This window comes from Culex pipiens, chromosome 2 (genome assembly GCF_016801865.2).
Source record: "Culex pipiens pallens isolate TS chromosome 2, TS_CPP_V2, whole genome shotgun sequence".
Lineage (NCBI taxonomy): Eukaryota > Metazoa > Arthropoda > Insecta > Diptera > Culicidae > Culex > Culex pipiens.
In genome coordinates, this window is record NC_068938.1 from 167,991,937 (window position 1) to 168,007,122 (window position 15,186).

Genomic DNA, 15,186 nt, shown 5'->3' on the forward strand with positions numbered 1-15,186 from the left:
AATCCGTCTGAAACCTTTTTTGGTGCCCAAGCCATTTTGCAACATTAGTTTGTCCATATAGTTTTCCATACAAATTTGGAAGCAATGAAAATTAAAAAATCTGTATCTTTTGAAGAAATTTTTGGTCGATTTGGTGTCTTCGGCAAAGTTGTAGGTATGGATAAGGACTACACTGAAAAAAATGATAAATGGTAATTTACTACCATCTCTAAAACATGATTTGCAAAAAAAACACTATTTTTATTTTTTTTTAATTTTGCCAACTTTTCAGAAATTTCCAGAACGGGCAAAAAATCGTTGTTTGAGTTATGAATTTTTGAATCAATACTGACTGAAAAAAATCGAAATATTGACCGCAACATAAATTCAATTTTATTTTTCGATGTAAAACTGAATTTGCAATCTAAAAGTACATTAGTGAAATTTTCATAAAGTGCACCGTTTTCAAGTTATAGCTATTTTTAGGTAACTTTTTTTTAAAAATAGTTGCAGTTATTAATTTAAAAAATTTAGTGCCCATGTTTGCCCAATTTTGAAAAAAAAAATTTTTTGATATGCTGAGAAAATTCTTTGTTGCTTTGTTGCTGAGATATTGCCATGCAAAGATTTTAAAACAGAAAAATGGATGTTTACTACCCAAACAACCCATAATTTTCTTATGTCGATATCTCAGCAACTAATGGTGCGATTTTCAATGTTTAAAAATAAAACTTTCGTGAAATTTTCCGATCTTTTCGAAATCAATATTTTCAAAAATAAAATTAAGACTGACATTTCAAAAGGTCGTAATATTGAATGATTGTCCCTGTCTCTGATTCTTGTATGGAGAAAAAAAAATAAACAGCTCGACTTTTTTGGACACACTGAATCATTGGAATCAATCATGCTTAATTAAAATATTAACTAGGAGCTTTCATAACTAGATATTTTCCTTAAAATAAAATGAAAATATTTTTTTCTTGAAACAAAACTTTTCTATTTAATTAATTTCGATTTTAAGAAAATATTTAAAAGCGCATTTAAATTAAATCATGAATGCTGTTTATATATCAAAATAGCTTTTATTCTTAAAGCATATGTATTCTGGATGCAATTAATTGCACTGCAATTCCATAATTTTGAATACATATGTTTTACTTAGTTGCTTGTTTTGTTGAGAGTATTTTTTACTTTCTGTGCCATTTCAATAAATTGTTATACTGTTATTATTTACCTTAAACTTTGTGATATCATACTTTTTTCACACTTTTAAGTGAATTTCTGTTTTTTTTATATATATGATTAAATTGGTTTTAATGGTGTTACAGCACCTACACAAATTAAAATGTTTTCTATTTGACCCAATGTCACCCCCTCTAAAGGGTGAGTTTGAGTTAATTTTAAAACGATTGGCATTTATGATCGGTGTGATTATACTAGCCATATTCTGGGAAAATTTTGGAGCATTCCCCAACATTATTTATTTCGATATAATTTGAAATGTTTTTATTGTGTTAAAATAACAACAGTAATATCGTTTTTTGACCAAAAGTCACCACCACTGACGGTACATCATTTGTGGATAAACATTTTTGAAATCTATACTTATTTTGTTTTTTTTTAAAGATTTTTCACCTGGGAGGAAAAAGCCACGTGGCCATATAGGGGGGGGGGGGGGGTTGGCGTGAAACCACGAAAAACCATGAGGGGGGAGGGGGGGGTCAAAAATTCTCCAAAAAAAGGCCACGTGGTTTATGCACGACCCCTTATTGATCAGCGCGCCCGAGTGCTTCTAGTAGAGGCGGCGAGTGTAGCTAATTTAGGTAATCTCAAATACTCAAAACTTTAAAATTCGATATCTCTGGAACGAAACATATTCCTTTCTGTCGATAAGTGATTCTTATGCAAAATCGGACGGGGAATACGATGGTGAGGTCAAATTCAAAAAATAAACAGGGCTGTTTTGAGATACGGCCATTTAAAGTTTTCAATTGCGAAATACAGGTAGAAAACATATTTTAATCTAAATTTTGATCACGGAAATGGATTCTACGTCCAATTTTCTTCAAAATTGAGTCTAAGTCCGACCCTCTAAGATTTGTGGTTCCTGAGTTATCGTCGTTTGAAGATAGGGGTTTTGCTCAAAAATCGCCAAAAAGTCGTTTTTTTGGGAGGGTACAAAATTTGAGGGGGTGGTCCGATTTGGATGAAATTCGGTATTTTTGCATGTTTTGATAGTCTCAACAGCTCTGCCAAATTTGAGCAGAATCGGAGATGGTAATTTTCAAATTTGCATTTTTTCTTGCACACTTCAGGTGGAATGACCCACGGTGATGAAAAATGCATTCTGCGATTTAATATCAACTTTGCAAATTTGACTTAAATGGGGTTACAGATTCCAAATTTAATGTTAAAAAGAATCAAATCTCAAAAACACGAAGAAAAATCACATACAAACCTTCGGAAAATCGAAACTTTGAATAATCGACTGTACCTTGAATATAATAAATCAGATAGCACAATATTCTAATTTAAATATGTTTAAACAATTGAGTAAAACTGAAAATGAGATGAAAACGTTGCATTTTCTTAATTGCAATTGTAAAAAAAGGTCCAATAAACCAAATTTCCAGTTTTTGCTTTTTGGGTGTTTTTGAAACCGCCTTGAGTCAGGGGTATTAAAAACACCCAAAAAGCAAAAACTGAAAATTTGGTTTATTGGACCTTTTCATGAAAACTCCAGATACGAAATAGATATTTTGCTAAAAATCCAACTTATTGAAATGTTCAAATTTACTAAAGTGGAAAACTTTCAAGACAGCAAAAATATAAGTATTCCATATCGTTGGAGAGGCATGACGCAACATTTTTAACTTTTTTTGCACTTATAAAACGCCCAACTCTGGATTCAAACTCATGTCATTTGGGTTACGAATTGAGTACGTAACATCTGATTCAGGCTGACCAAAATTTATTGAAATATTATGGATATGGGAGGAATGATTGTTGAGAAATGTCTTTGCAACAATTTATAATTTTGGTAGCAGTTTATTTAACGGTGCACATCAACCAGAGCTTTTGCACCTAGATTTTTTTACAGATATTTTAGTATTTTTGAAACTACGGGAATTATCGATAAAAAAATTTATTCATCCCCTAAAGTACTGTCTACAAAGCGATTTACAACAAAATTTGCCTATTTTTACAATCACGTTGTTGCAGGATTGGGTCCGTAAGTTTGTCAGTTTTTGAATAAGAAGACAACAACTTCCTTGGTTACTGTGCACCCTTAAACATTTTTTTTTTGGTTTTTCCAAGTATAAATCACCTTTTTAAAAATTGTTTTACAAAAAAATATGTAAAAATACAAATTAAAAACCATTTTTTATTTTCATTTAATTTGTTCAACATCGAATGTCCTCAGTCACAAAAGTATCAATCATCCATCAACACAAACCAGACCATGGATTTTTTTTACAAAGTTGTTGTATCACCTGATCTGTTGGTTAAGGCATGAAAATTGCATTACACTCAAACCCCGATGGTTTGACACCAACTGTTGTCAAACGAACGGGGTCACGTTTTAGTTTGACACCCCTTTTACACGGCGTTCACACACACTACTAAACGTTTGTTTTGATAGTGTGCGTGAGCGCCGTGTAAAAAGTGACAGTTCGTCACTTTTCAGTTTGACTTTGACCAACCAACGGGGTACAAACTAAAAAAGTGTTAGACGAAAAAGTGACCAACCACCGGGGGTTGAGTGTATCTTGCGAAGAAATATATTGATTGAATTGTTGTCTTCAGTAGAGTTGTGAGTATTAGTAAGGACTTTGTAAAAAAATAGATACACGGTAAAAAAAATTGCTGCTATTTTCATTATTTTTTTGTCACCAAAATGTAAATTGCTCAATAACACATTTTTTGATTTAATTTTTTATTTTCGGATATGTTTTAGAGAACAAAACATGCCATATTTTTAAAGCCGCTTTATTTATATTTTTTTATTCCATTTCCGGTCTCAAAAACATGGCGCAAGCTTAGTACAACCAGATTGTTGCAGAATTGGGTCCATAAGTTTGACAATTCTGGAATAAGAGGACAACAACTTCTTTGGTTGCAGTGCACCTGCAAGTCAATTGCAAATATTTGTTAAACCTCCCTCTAACCTCCTTAAATAATTCTCAAGGATAAGAAAATTGGGAATGTTATTGATATTTCATATGATTTTTTATTCAGAAACTTTATTCTTTCATCGAAAAAATTGTTTAAGCTTGGATTCTTGGTTAATTTACTTGTTTATTTATGTTTTTAGCAACATGAGAATCGTTTGAATATTGCTCCAAAATTTTTGATAAAATCGAAAATAAGACATGAAAAAATATCAATTATATAGAAAACAGATCAAGATAAATGTTATTTTTCATGTTTTTTAAGTCTTACAGTCCAGAGTCGATTATCCGAAGGCCTTGGAAAAATTTCACTTTAAATAATCGAATCATTTTTTTCCTTATCTTATTTTTGATGTCGAGCTTGACTACGCTAAAGTGATTTAATAAATTTAAATCTGAACCAATGTGGCGGTGATGAAATGTTTTAAAAAATCATTCTGTGATTAAATAGGCAGTAACCTATGCAAATTTGACTAAAATGGGGTTACAGATTTCAAATTTGATGATTGAAAATTACTAAATCTTTAGAAAATACGAAAAAGTCCTATTCAAACCATCGGATAATCGAGTTTAGACTGTACCTTGAATACAATAAATCAGATGTGTAGCTGAAAATTGAAATATAAATTTTATTAAACTTTTCGTACAAATTGGTAGAGTATCGATCAATCGCATAAATATTATATAAATCGTTCGACTAGTCGTAAGTTACGGCTCAACTCTTCCAAACATTTGCCAACCCATATTTCAGATCATCGTGCCACCGACCAAATAGCTATTGCACACATTTATTTGCACACCGTCAACAACAACTTTCATTTTCATCAATATTTTATTCGCTTATCTCGCCACCAGAAAATAAACAAACACCATACACACACACGACACACGTGTGTGTCAGCCTCACACGTGCGAAGACGCATGGCTGTCGAAAAAAAATCAAAGCCAATTTGTGAGGGGAAAATATTGACTGATCCTGCTTGAGTTATGGAGCATAATTCCGAGACGTGAAAAATATTAGCTTTTCCGGAGAAGTCTGTTCTTTATTTTTGTCCTAATCCTTTTCTAGTGAGATTTTCCCCCTTTCAAATTGAAGCTAGTTTTAAAGCTCTTTCTGCTTTAGATTTTCCTCGCATGAAACCTAAAAAAAAAGTTAAAGGTAGGCAAAGTGCAGAAAGACATCCGCCGGAAAAGGCTTTATTCAAAAATTATGCATCGCAACGAGCGAGGGCCTATCATCCGTCACCTTGCCTCCGACACACAATGGGCAAAAGAACACGTGCTATTGGCCCGCAAGGTAAAAGTACACGTGGCCGCATAGAAAAGGAAACCTTTGCACAGTGAATTCTTCACACCTTCTTGCTTTGAGGAAACGACACGATGCCTTAAAAATCGACACTAAAGGAGCAAACGGACAGGAAACTGCAACCTTAGGGGAGGGAAGGTAGGGTTTAAAAGGTGATTTGGAAGAAAGGACTAGAGAAAAGTAGGAAATCCGAGAGACACGAACAAGGAAAGGATGATTTGCGCGCAGAAATGTAAAAATGACCGTTCTTCTCTCGTCACGACTCGTTAGACTCGGTATAGGCCAAGACCATGGTGACAAGTGAAGTGATGCACACAGAATAATCTTCATTTATCGGGAAGAATGGATGATTAAGGTTGGGGAACGTGCCCGGAAGTGGAAAATCCGATAATGGAACTGGATTAAGCACTCAGCTGGAAATTATTACGGAAATTAAAGCTGGTTACAACTTACATTTTCTTCGCCATTAAAGCCGTGGCAATTATTTTTCAAAGTATATGTCGCCTTCCGCGAAAAAAAAATCGTCATTACTTAGATATTTTCAAAAAAATGATTGCAAAACAACTGGTCATTAAAATGTTAATACCATGCCTAGTAATTTAAATTATTATACTTTTTTTAAAGATTTTGAACGCTTATGTTTTCCTTTAAACAAATCGAAATTTCAAGATTTTTCCTCGATTTGGCTCGAAATTCATCAATTTTCTATTAGTTTCAACTTAAGAAAAATAGTTACCATTCGTAACGCCATCTTCGCTTAAAAATCTAGATAAGCATTAATTTTTCAACCGACGATCCTCGGCAACTATTTGTCCGATTTGCAATGTACAAAAGAAATCTCTGTGAAATTCTTTAATCTCTTGAATGAGAAAAATCCGGATTTCAAAATCAAGCATAACATTCAAAAGGGCCAACATTTAAGTTAAGGCTTTGTTTTGAAATTGTTTTATTTCGATATATTGGAAAACGGGTAATTCCGCCCCTCAACTGTACACAAAAAAAGTACAAATTTGAAATCGACTTTTTCTGATCAAGCTCAAATTTGGTGGAGCTATTGATACTATCAAAATATGTAAGAATCCCGATGTTAAACCAAATTGGGCCACCCCTTCTTTTCTGGCACCGCCCCAAAGTTTTGCGATTTTCGTCATTTTTTTCAAAAAACCTCTTTTTTCAAATGGCCATATCTCGGAAACAAAAAAATGATAGAGGAAAGCTTGACAGGAAATTGGACGCTGAATGAATGGCATCATCAGATTTTTTATTGGAATCAAACTTTGATGCATTTTGCGCAATTGAAAACTTATCAGACGATTTTACATAAGAATCCATTTTTCTAATGTTGGGCGAATTGAAATCTCTTGAGATAGGTAACGATTTTTTTAGCTTGCAGTTCAGAATATAGGGGCAGGGGGCAGAATGGCTCGCCTAAGTAAAATGCGCCAAAAACCATAGAAAAACATACAAATTTATGAATTCAGGGTTGTTGGCTTATGGTTTGGGATGTGCCCCTCAATGTTGTATACTTGGTTGATGAAAATTTTTAGCTAAAAACTATTGTTTATGCAATTTAAAAAAAAACGACTTCTTTTCCAGGGTGCGGGGCAGAATGGACCACCCTGTGGGGCAGAATGGGCCACCTTAGAAAACAAGCCATTTTTTCTAATAAAACGTTGAAGGGAGATAATAAATGACTCAAGTAACCTTTCCAACATAGTTTCAATGAAGTTTGATTACTTTTATAAAAATAGTCACTTAACAAAACAATTTTTTTTTTTGAAAATAGTGTAATTATGTCGAAATAAGACACTTTTTCACAAATAATCGTCAAAACAATCAAAAAATCAACTAATGTTGCATCAAACGTGATTTGTGAAGATACCAGGAGTGAAATAATCCATTTAATCCAAATTACATAACTTTGATTGTTTTCGTAAGGCAGGATAAGGGAGGCCCATTCTGCCCCCAAGTGGATTTTTGTTTAACACTTCCACCACCAAGCCTCTAAATGATTTGAAAGTTCCGTTGTTGTTTGATTACCTTCGTAATAGCTCCTGGTAACATTATAAACATTGAATAAACTTTTTCAAACAATCTAACTTTCGAGAAAGTTTATTAAAGAACCTCGAAATAAACAACATTTTCGTGGTTTTGTCAATAAATTTACATTTTTGCTCATAATTCGAAAAATACAATGAATTCAAACGTCGTTTTCAGTGTGGTGATGTTATTTGACGTCCTTTATAAGACCCTTGCCTTACAGTTGGTCTAAATCCATTATAAAGCCCTAAACCAAGGGTGGCCATACATTTTGATGCATTTTGAGTGGAAATGTGAATAAAACGTACACAGAAAAAAAAATGATGGTAATATTCATCAGGAAATGGTGACAGATTTTGTGGCAAAATAAATGATAAATTTTACCCCAGAAAATGATGAATTTTCATCAGTTTTTGATGAATATTCATCAGGTTCACATTTTTACACATTTTTTATGAAATATTACACAAATAAAGAGGTAATATTCAACCTACCAAATTTTCAACATTCCAAAATTCAACTTTTTTTTTCTGTGTACCTGACGCTTGGTATCAGGTAAACATGGGACGATGTGCTTGTTAATTTTTTAGGCAAAATGCATCGCGCCATGAGCGTGGTAAGTAATGGTTATGAGCATGAAGATTTGTTATTATCTGTGCCAGATTTTGACAGATTTCGAGAGATTTTATAATTTCTGCCAATATGGAACATCTTTCCCCCATACATAACACTGACCTACAAAAATTGACAAAAATGACTGTGCATGCTCAACTCGAGGGTTAGAATGAAGTTTGGTGTCCTCAGAAACACGTGCACTTTGAATATTTCAAACAAATTTAGACAGGGCCGAATGTTTTTTGAAATTTTGTTGGTTGGTGTAATAATTAGATTTTTGTGATTCAGATTTTTTCAGATTTTTTATCGGTACTTGGTCAGATTTTTTTTCAATTTTGACCTGGCAACCCTGTCAATTAACAAATAACTGCCGTGATAGAGCATTGCATGGAATTGTAGTGTTTTCCTATTGGCCTTTATTTGAAAATCTTTTTTTAAGATCTAAAATATATTATTTCTGCCTGGAATTACAAACTGAAACATTCTTAAAATGGTCTGTTTTACCAAGAAAATAAATAAGGGCTTTTCGATTGCAAATTTCATTTTGCATTTTTCTCAAAATTAATTTTCCCTAAAAGAGCAAAATCTAAACTTAGAAACATGTTGTGCCCTCCCTGCAAAGGCTTATGAATTGATCTCAGTTGAAAGGTTCTCCAAATCTCTGAATTGCAAATGTAACATCCTGGAACAGAACTGCTCAATTCTAATAAAAACACACATTGAAATTCAAGAGTTTTTTTTTATTAGGTCCTATAAACATATGAAAGACAATAGTTTATTGGTCCTTTTCAAAAAAAACTCTGGAATTGAAATTTCATTTTGCCTTTAAAAAACGTTGCTTAATCCACCTTTAGGTGGGTGGTGCCTTCCTTACATTCATAAAGTTAATACACTACAGAGCCTCGAAAAAGAGTATAAATAAGACTTATTTTTTATCAAAATATCTGAGATCCAGCCTAAAAAATGTGTATAAATAACACTTAAGCGCTTATAACTTTTGATAGGGTTGTCAGATCTTCAACGTTTTGGGCTCATTGGAAAGGTCTTTTGATTACCTATACAAAGACAGGTCGCATGATAGATCCGGACAACGTTTTCATCAAAATATTTGAGATCCGGCCTCCAAAAAGTGCATAAATAACACTTAAGTGCTTATAACTTTTGATAGGGGTTTCAGATCTTCAACGTTTTGGGCTCGTTGGAAAGGTCTTCTAAATACCTTTCTAAAAATGTATAGCATGACGGGTTTTCTTACAAAAACCACCCTTTTTACTTCCGGACTTTATTCGAAATCGTTTTTTTAGCATAACTTTTGAAGTACTTTACAAAACTTCATAATATTAACTAGGGTCTTGTGGGACCCCAAGACGGATCGAATGAGACCAAAACGGTCAAAATCGGTTCAGCCAATCCGGAGATAATCGTGTGCATATTTTTCGGTGCACGGACTCACATCCAGACACACGCACAGACATTTGTTCAGAATTTGATTCTGAGTCGATAGGTATACGTGAAGGTGGGTCTACGAGGTCTAATAAAGAAGTTCATACTTCGAGTGATTTTATAGCCTTTCCTCATTGAGGTGAGGAAGGCAAAAAGATTTTTGAAATATTTTAGAGCACATTTTAAACATTTTGAAATTTTTCAAGGAATGTGAAAATCGTCACAACCCCGTCGTGTAGAGCAGCAGCTTCGAGTTGATGTCCAAGTGGGATTCTTGATGTGCTTTGCAAAAGTCAGCTTCTTATCCAGGGCGGCCCACACCGACGCCTCTCTTCGGGGCTGCGCTTGCGTGTGATCGTTTGCGACTTTTCGGCGTTGATCTTCTTTTGTCCGGAATGAGCCGCGTGATCTCCAGGTGCTAATCGACACGGACCAGGATCGGTAATTCGGAGCGTAGGTCTGATCTGATTTGTTCGATTGTTCGGTAACATTTTTAGTTAGGTATTTGGAGTTTTTCTTTCAAATTTAAACAATTCAAAACTCTTTTTTTTTGGTTTTGCTCTAATTTAAGTTTATTTCAACCGCTTCGCTAAGGTCGTCCCTATGTGTTATATCAATTAAAGTAAAGAAAGTAATTGTGTGTGTGAGTGTAAACTATCGCGTCTCGTCTCGCTAAGGAAATGTTCCTGCCGCTCGTAATTTATACTTTTCTTTTCTCTGAGTTGCTATCCGAAGATGCCGGCACTTTTAAACGATGCTTTTTTATTTGTTTTGGTAAGAAAGAAATACAACACTAACAGGCAAAGTAGTCGCAATTCAAAATCAGCAAAAGAGTTAATGTGTCGTTCTATGTGTATTTTTTAGGCTTTCGATTACTGTAAGCTTCGCGTTTAAAAGTAACTCGACATTTGTGACACTCAGAACTGCACTGCAATTTACGAGAGGGAGAGGCTTGGTTGGTTTTTGTTGTTCTGCGCTGTTGTGTCACCGTCTTGCGTTAGTACAGAAAACTGCCAAACCCGAACGCCGACCGAATACTGTCCCAGTAGTAGCGGCTCCAGTTGGCCTTGGTCGCCTCGAACTCGGCCGCCGGAATCAACGTCTGGGTGAGCTTGAGCACGGTGTGGTCCTCCTGGTGGGAAATAAATTGTTAATTGCAAGGTAATTTGTGTTGCATGATGAATCCCCCAACTCACCCGCTCCTCCAGCTCCATCACAACGTTGGAAAAGTGCCCGGAGGGCCACTGCTTCAACCGCCAGGTCTGAACGATCTTTTTGTTCGGCACAATTTCCCCGTACTTGCCGGTGACGTTTCCGCCAAACAGCACGAACCTGCGAATTATTTCGAAACTGTTAGTCTCTCAAAAACGGGACGTTACCAACAAGTTCAACTCACTCTCCCCCCTTGAATAGGTCCAGCTTAACGTGACCCCGCGTAAATGCCGTCACCATGTCCTGCCGCGTCAGCGCGTCGTACAGTTCGTTCGCCCGGCACTGAAACCGTTCCTGCACGTCCAACGTCTTGACGTCCAGCTTGACGCCGACGGCTTTGGGCTCGCTCGTCACCGTTTGCAGTTCGATCTTTTGCTTGTTGAAGCCGCTGGCGAACACGGTTTCCTTGTCCGGCTTGACGGCGGAACCTTCCTCGCCCTTTTTCGGCAGGATCAGCCCCTTGGCAAAGTCCTGCTTCAGCTGCTTGACGTACGTGTCCAGCTGTTTCCGGATCTTGTCCCGGCCAATGTTGTACATGAACAGCTTCAGCTTCTCGGAGGCGTTGTTCGAAGTGTCCACCGACACGGTCAGCTCGACCTCGTCAATGTCGTTCTCCTCGGACAGGTTCGGAATGGTGACTTTTCCGGTGACGTCCTCGTCGTCGCACACGCCCTTCCACTTGAGCACGATGTTCCACTCGTAGAAGAAGATCAACTTTCCCTTCCGGTTGTTGGCCGTGGCCTCGCCGTCCATCTTTTCAATCTCGACCACTTTGGCCTCCTGGCCGGAACCGGCCACCACAAAGTCCTGCAGCAGCAGCTTCAGCTTGTCCTTGGACCAAGGTGTGGCGTTCTTCTCCGTCCAGTGCCAGTTGTTTACGTTGGTCGCGTCCGGACGCTCCTCCACGATCCACCGGGGATCGCCTTCGCCCCATTTGGCCATTTTGCGGAGGCAAGCAGGCGGTGAAAAACTTCCCGAAAAAAAATCTTTCGTCTGGTGCGAGTTTGAGGTTAGCGCGATTCGCCCCGCAAGGCTTTTTCTTCTTCAAATTAACTTATATAAATCTTTTACTTTTCTTACTAAAACAAATTAAACTCCAACTAATTAATCACACACAAAAGTTCTTTTCTCTTCGCAAATCACCAGCTAAATGAGGCCGCAATAAGGGATTTCTTGCCGAGGAATGGTTATTTTCTAGACTGTTCGGCAACATTCGCGAGAATCGATGGAAAAGTCAAACAAGCAGGCAGCAACCGCGCTGACAGTTGTGAGTCCGGTGGGAAAAATATGGCCATCGTGACGGGTAGTATTTTTCATAGCAGCACTTTGAGTGATTTGAGTTCATTTCTGACGTCACGATTTTCTCCTCTTATAGAGGAGAAAATCGTGACGTCAGAAATGAACTCAAATCACTCAAAGTTAATTTTGTGAGTGACTTTAACAGTTTGGCCTAGTTTGACAGCTACATTGTCCCCAGTTTTTCAGTGGGAGAGAAATGGAGGCGAATACTTTATGAAAATTATACCTGTCAAAATTCCTAGCCTCAAAATTTTGTCGCGAGTTGCTTTTCTCCTCTTATAGAGTAGAAAATTGTAACGTCAGAAATGAACTCAAGTTTGACAGCTACCTTGTCCCCAGTTTTTATGTGGGAGAGAAAAGGAGGCGAATACTTTATGAAAATCAAACCTGTCAAAATTCCTAGCCTCAAAATTATGTCGCGAGTTGCTTTTCTCCTCTATAGGAGAGGGTTGATCGAGGAGCGGAACACTCAAAGTAAAAATTATCCTTTTTTCAAGTTCACCCGTCGTCACCCTTTAAAAAGGTATCGAAAATGTACTGAATTTGACACACCCTTTTAAAAGGGTGACGCCGGGTGAACTTTAAAAAAGGATAGAAAGTATCCTTTTTGAGGATTGAAAGTACCCTTTTGAGGGATACTTCTGACTTTGAGTGAACCCAAATACAGAGCAGATTCGTTAATTCGAATTTTGCTACATCGAATGTCCGCTCATTCGAATACTCGCTAATTCGAACGTATTCGAAACTCAAACGTAAAAACTGGTTGTCAAACTGATATTTACACTTCAATGATTGTTCGATGATTTCCAAGCACGTAGTTACAAGCTTTTGACAGCTATCAGTTGTTCAATTATATTATTATTATATTAAATCATAGAATAGAGATAGGTAGAATAGGGTCCTAAAGCCCTATGTAAATTTTGATGCACAACGATTGAAAACACGCTTAAAAACCATTTCTGATCAATTTTATTTATTTTAATGCAAAAAAAAGTTGACAAGACAACATTTTTTCGATGGATCAACTATGGTCCCCTTGGAAAGAGCTGTCAAGTAGGACCTTTTCTGTCAAGAAGGACCGCGAGGTTTATTTTTCATAATTGATATAAAAATCCATTTTAAACTCTTTGTTGTCGTACAAAGGGTCATTGTACTCAGAAAAATAAGCTTTATCGCTGTAAACAATAATATCAGCATTCTAAGCTTCATTTTAGGACCCAATTGCCACTCATTTACCGACCAGGGGACAAAACTGTGCTGCCTAACTGATGTCAGCGGCGAAACGGGGAACTACAACACCCTGCGCATAATACTGTCAACATGCACATACATTATTCATTAAAAAGCTAGGGGACGGACAGATCGGTCAATACATTACCAACGCATTAAAATAATTGGTCAGCATATCGACATTTCGTCAATATATTAACGAAATCCCACCATGCCTTTAAAAACCTTGGTGAGTTGAAATGTCAGTTGAAATCAAATCAAAACAAAACAAATTTCACCGGTTACGACGTCGTTCCAGAAAACCGAACAAAACCCGTGGAATCGGTGGCCGGGGAAGGTGGTGACGATGCAGAGAAAGTCAAGTCAAGGTGTGTTTCCTCTTCCTCCGCCGCAAGAGTGCAGTTTGGAAAATGAGATGGTTCTTGGTAATGTAGGATAGTTGCTTAAACAATGGCCGTGTGGTGTCTGATCGGTTGCAGATCGAACCGTCCCGTTCCATTAGATCGTGGTCAATCGCGATCCCGCAGCCATTTGCAGGAGTTCTCGTTCCGAGTCCGGGTCTGCGACGTCCACCAACTCCGGCCCAGATACGTCCTCTTGCGAATGTGTTTTGACAAACACGAAAAAACAGTCCTTGTTTTGGGAGACAGATTTTCTAACGAGAAACCATCTTTGAAGACGCGCAATAAAGTTTTGTTTACGTTTCTTCCCCGGCAGATAGTTCTATCAGAATCGACGGCTCCGATTCCAAATGGCCACATCATCTTGGTGTTGAAAATGCACCCGACTGGCGAGATCGAGTTCAACAACAAAACGGTATTCGAAAGCTTAACTTAGTTTATCTACAATGCTTCAATTGACTTTACTCCATGAGGGAACTGCACGAGTCCACCGCCCCACGGTGAAAAATCACAGATCACAGGAGGCGAGTACATCAGGATTCCTCGATAACCTCATCCAAGGCAAGACGGCGCAGACCTAGGCGCAGACGAATCCCGTGGGGCCCGCGGGAATGTTCGGCCTTCGACGTGTGAGACTCGCAGAACCGAACCGCATACGACAAAACAAGAGATGAACCGTTTGAAACATCGACGACGACGACGACTTTGGTCTGGCACTGTCCGGTGGTGGCGGAAGTTCTTAACCCAACTCGAACCTTTCCAGCGCAAAGGTGGAGGTGCTAAATCCTTTTCATCTCAGTTGTTGAACTTTTTCAACCAGACCTACAAACGGTTCACGGGATACAAGCCGACGAAGATCTCAAACTCTTTGTGTTAATTCCTTTCATAATTTTTCAATTTTCCATTTTTTGTAAATATAGTACTGTTTTCGCTTTTTATTCATAAACCACCGAAAAAAGGGAGAGGAGGGGTACGTTTCGTCCTGTAGCATGCCCTAGACACCCTGGCAAGAACGCTAACAATGCCATAATCTCGCCATAGCCATAACCTCGTTAGCCGTAGGCACGCCGGAAGTCGTCATAGATGATCTTCCAGGGTAATCCTCTTCCTGATGGCTGACTTGGGAGAGATGAGTTTCCACAGATTGTGAGCAATCTTTATGTGTGTGTAGTGCTGTGCGACCGGCGTGCTGGAGACGGTTCCGCGGAATCCACAGCAAAAGTCCAGGGATGCTGAAAAAACTTTGACACATTATGCTCCAAGGGCAGATGGAGGCCAATACAACCAATTCTGAAAGAAGTTGTTGGCTTCGTTGTTGAGCTTCCGTGCCGTTGACATCTTCGGGCACCACACAACTCAAACAACATGATTGTGGAGTGTGGACCGTTCCGGATGCTTTCACCAAATCCACGTCCACTTCATTTGATTCTGTTTTTTTTTTCTCGTCGGACGGCTCAGGCAGAATGATCATACGAAGGTGTCGTAGATT

General features: G+C 37.6%; 1 protein-coding gene across 1 annotated transcript; it reads right to left on the reverse strand.

The window, feature by feature from the left end:
* Nucleotides 1-10,098: 10,098 nt before the first annotated feature.
* Nucleotides 10,099-11,988, reverse strand: LOC120427046 (activator of 90 kDa heat shock protein ATPase homolog 1). Its single transcript, XM_039591877.2, has 3 exons — nt 10,952-11,988; nt 10,752-10,887; nt 10,099-10,687 (listed from the first exon to the last, which is right to left on the reverse strand). Exons 1-3 carry the CDS (start codon nt 11,707-11,709, stop codon nt 10,553-10,555), a joined length of 1,029 nt encoding a protein of 342 aa, XP_039447811.1. The 5' UTR covers nt 11,710-11,988; the 3' UTR covers nt 10,099-10,552.
* Nucleotides 11,989-15,186: the final 3,198 nt, after the last annotated feature.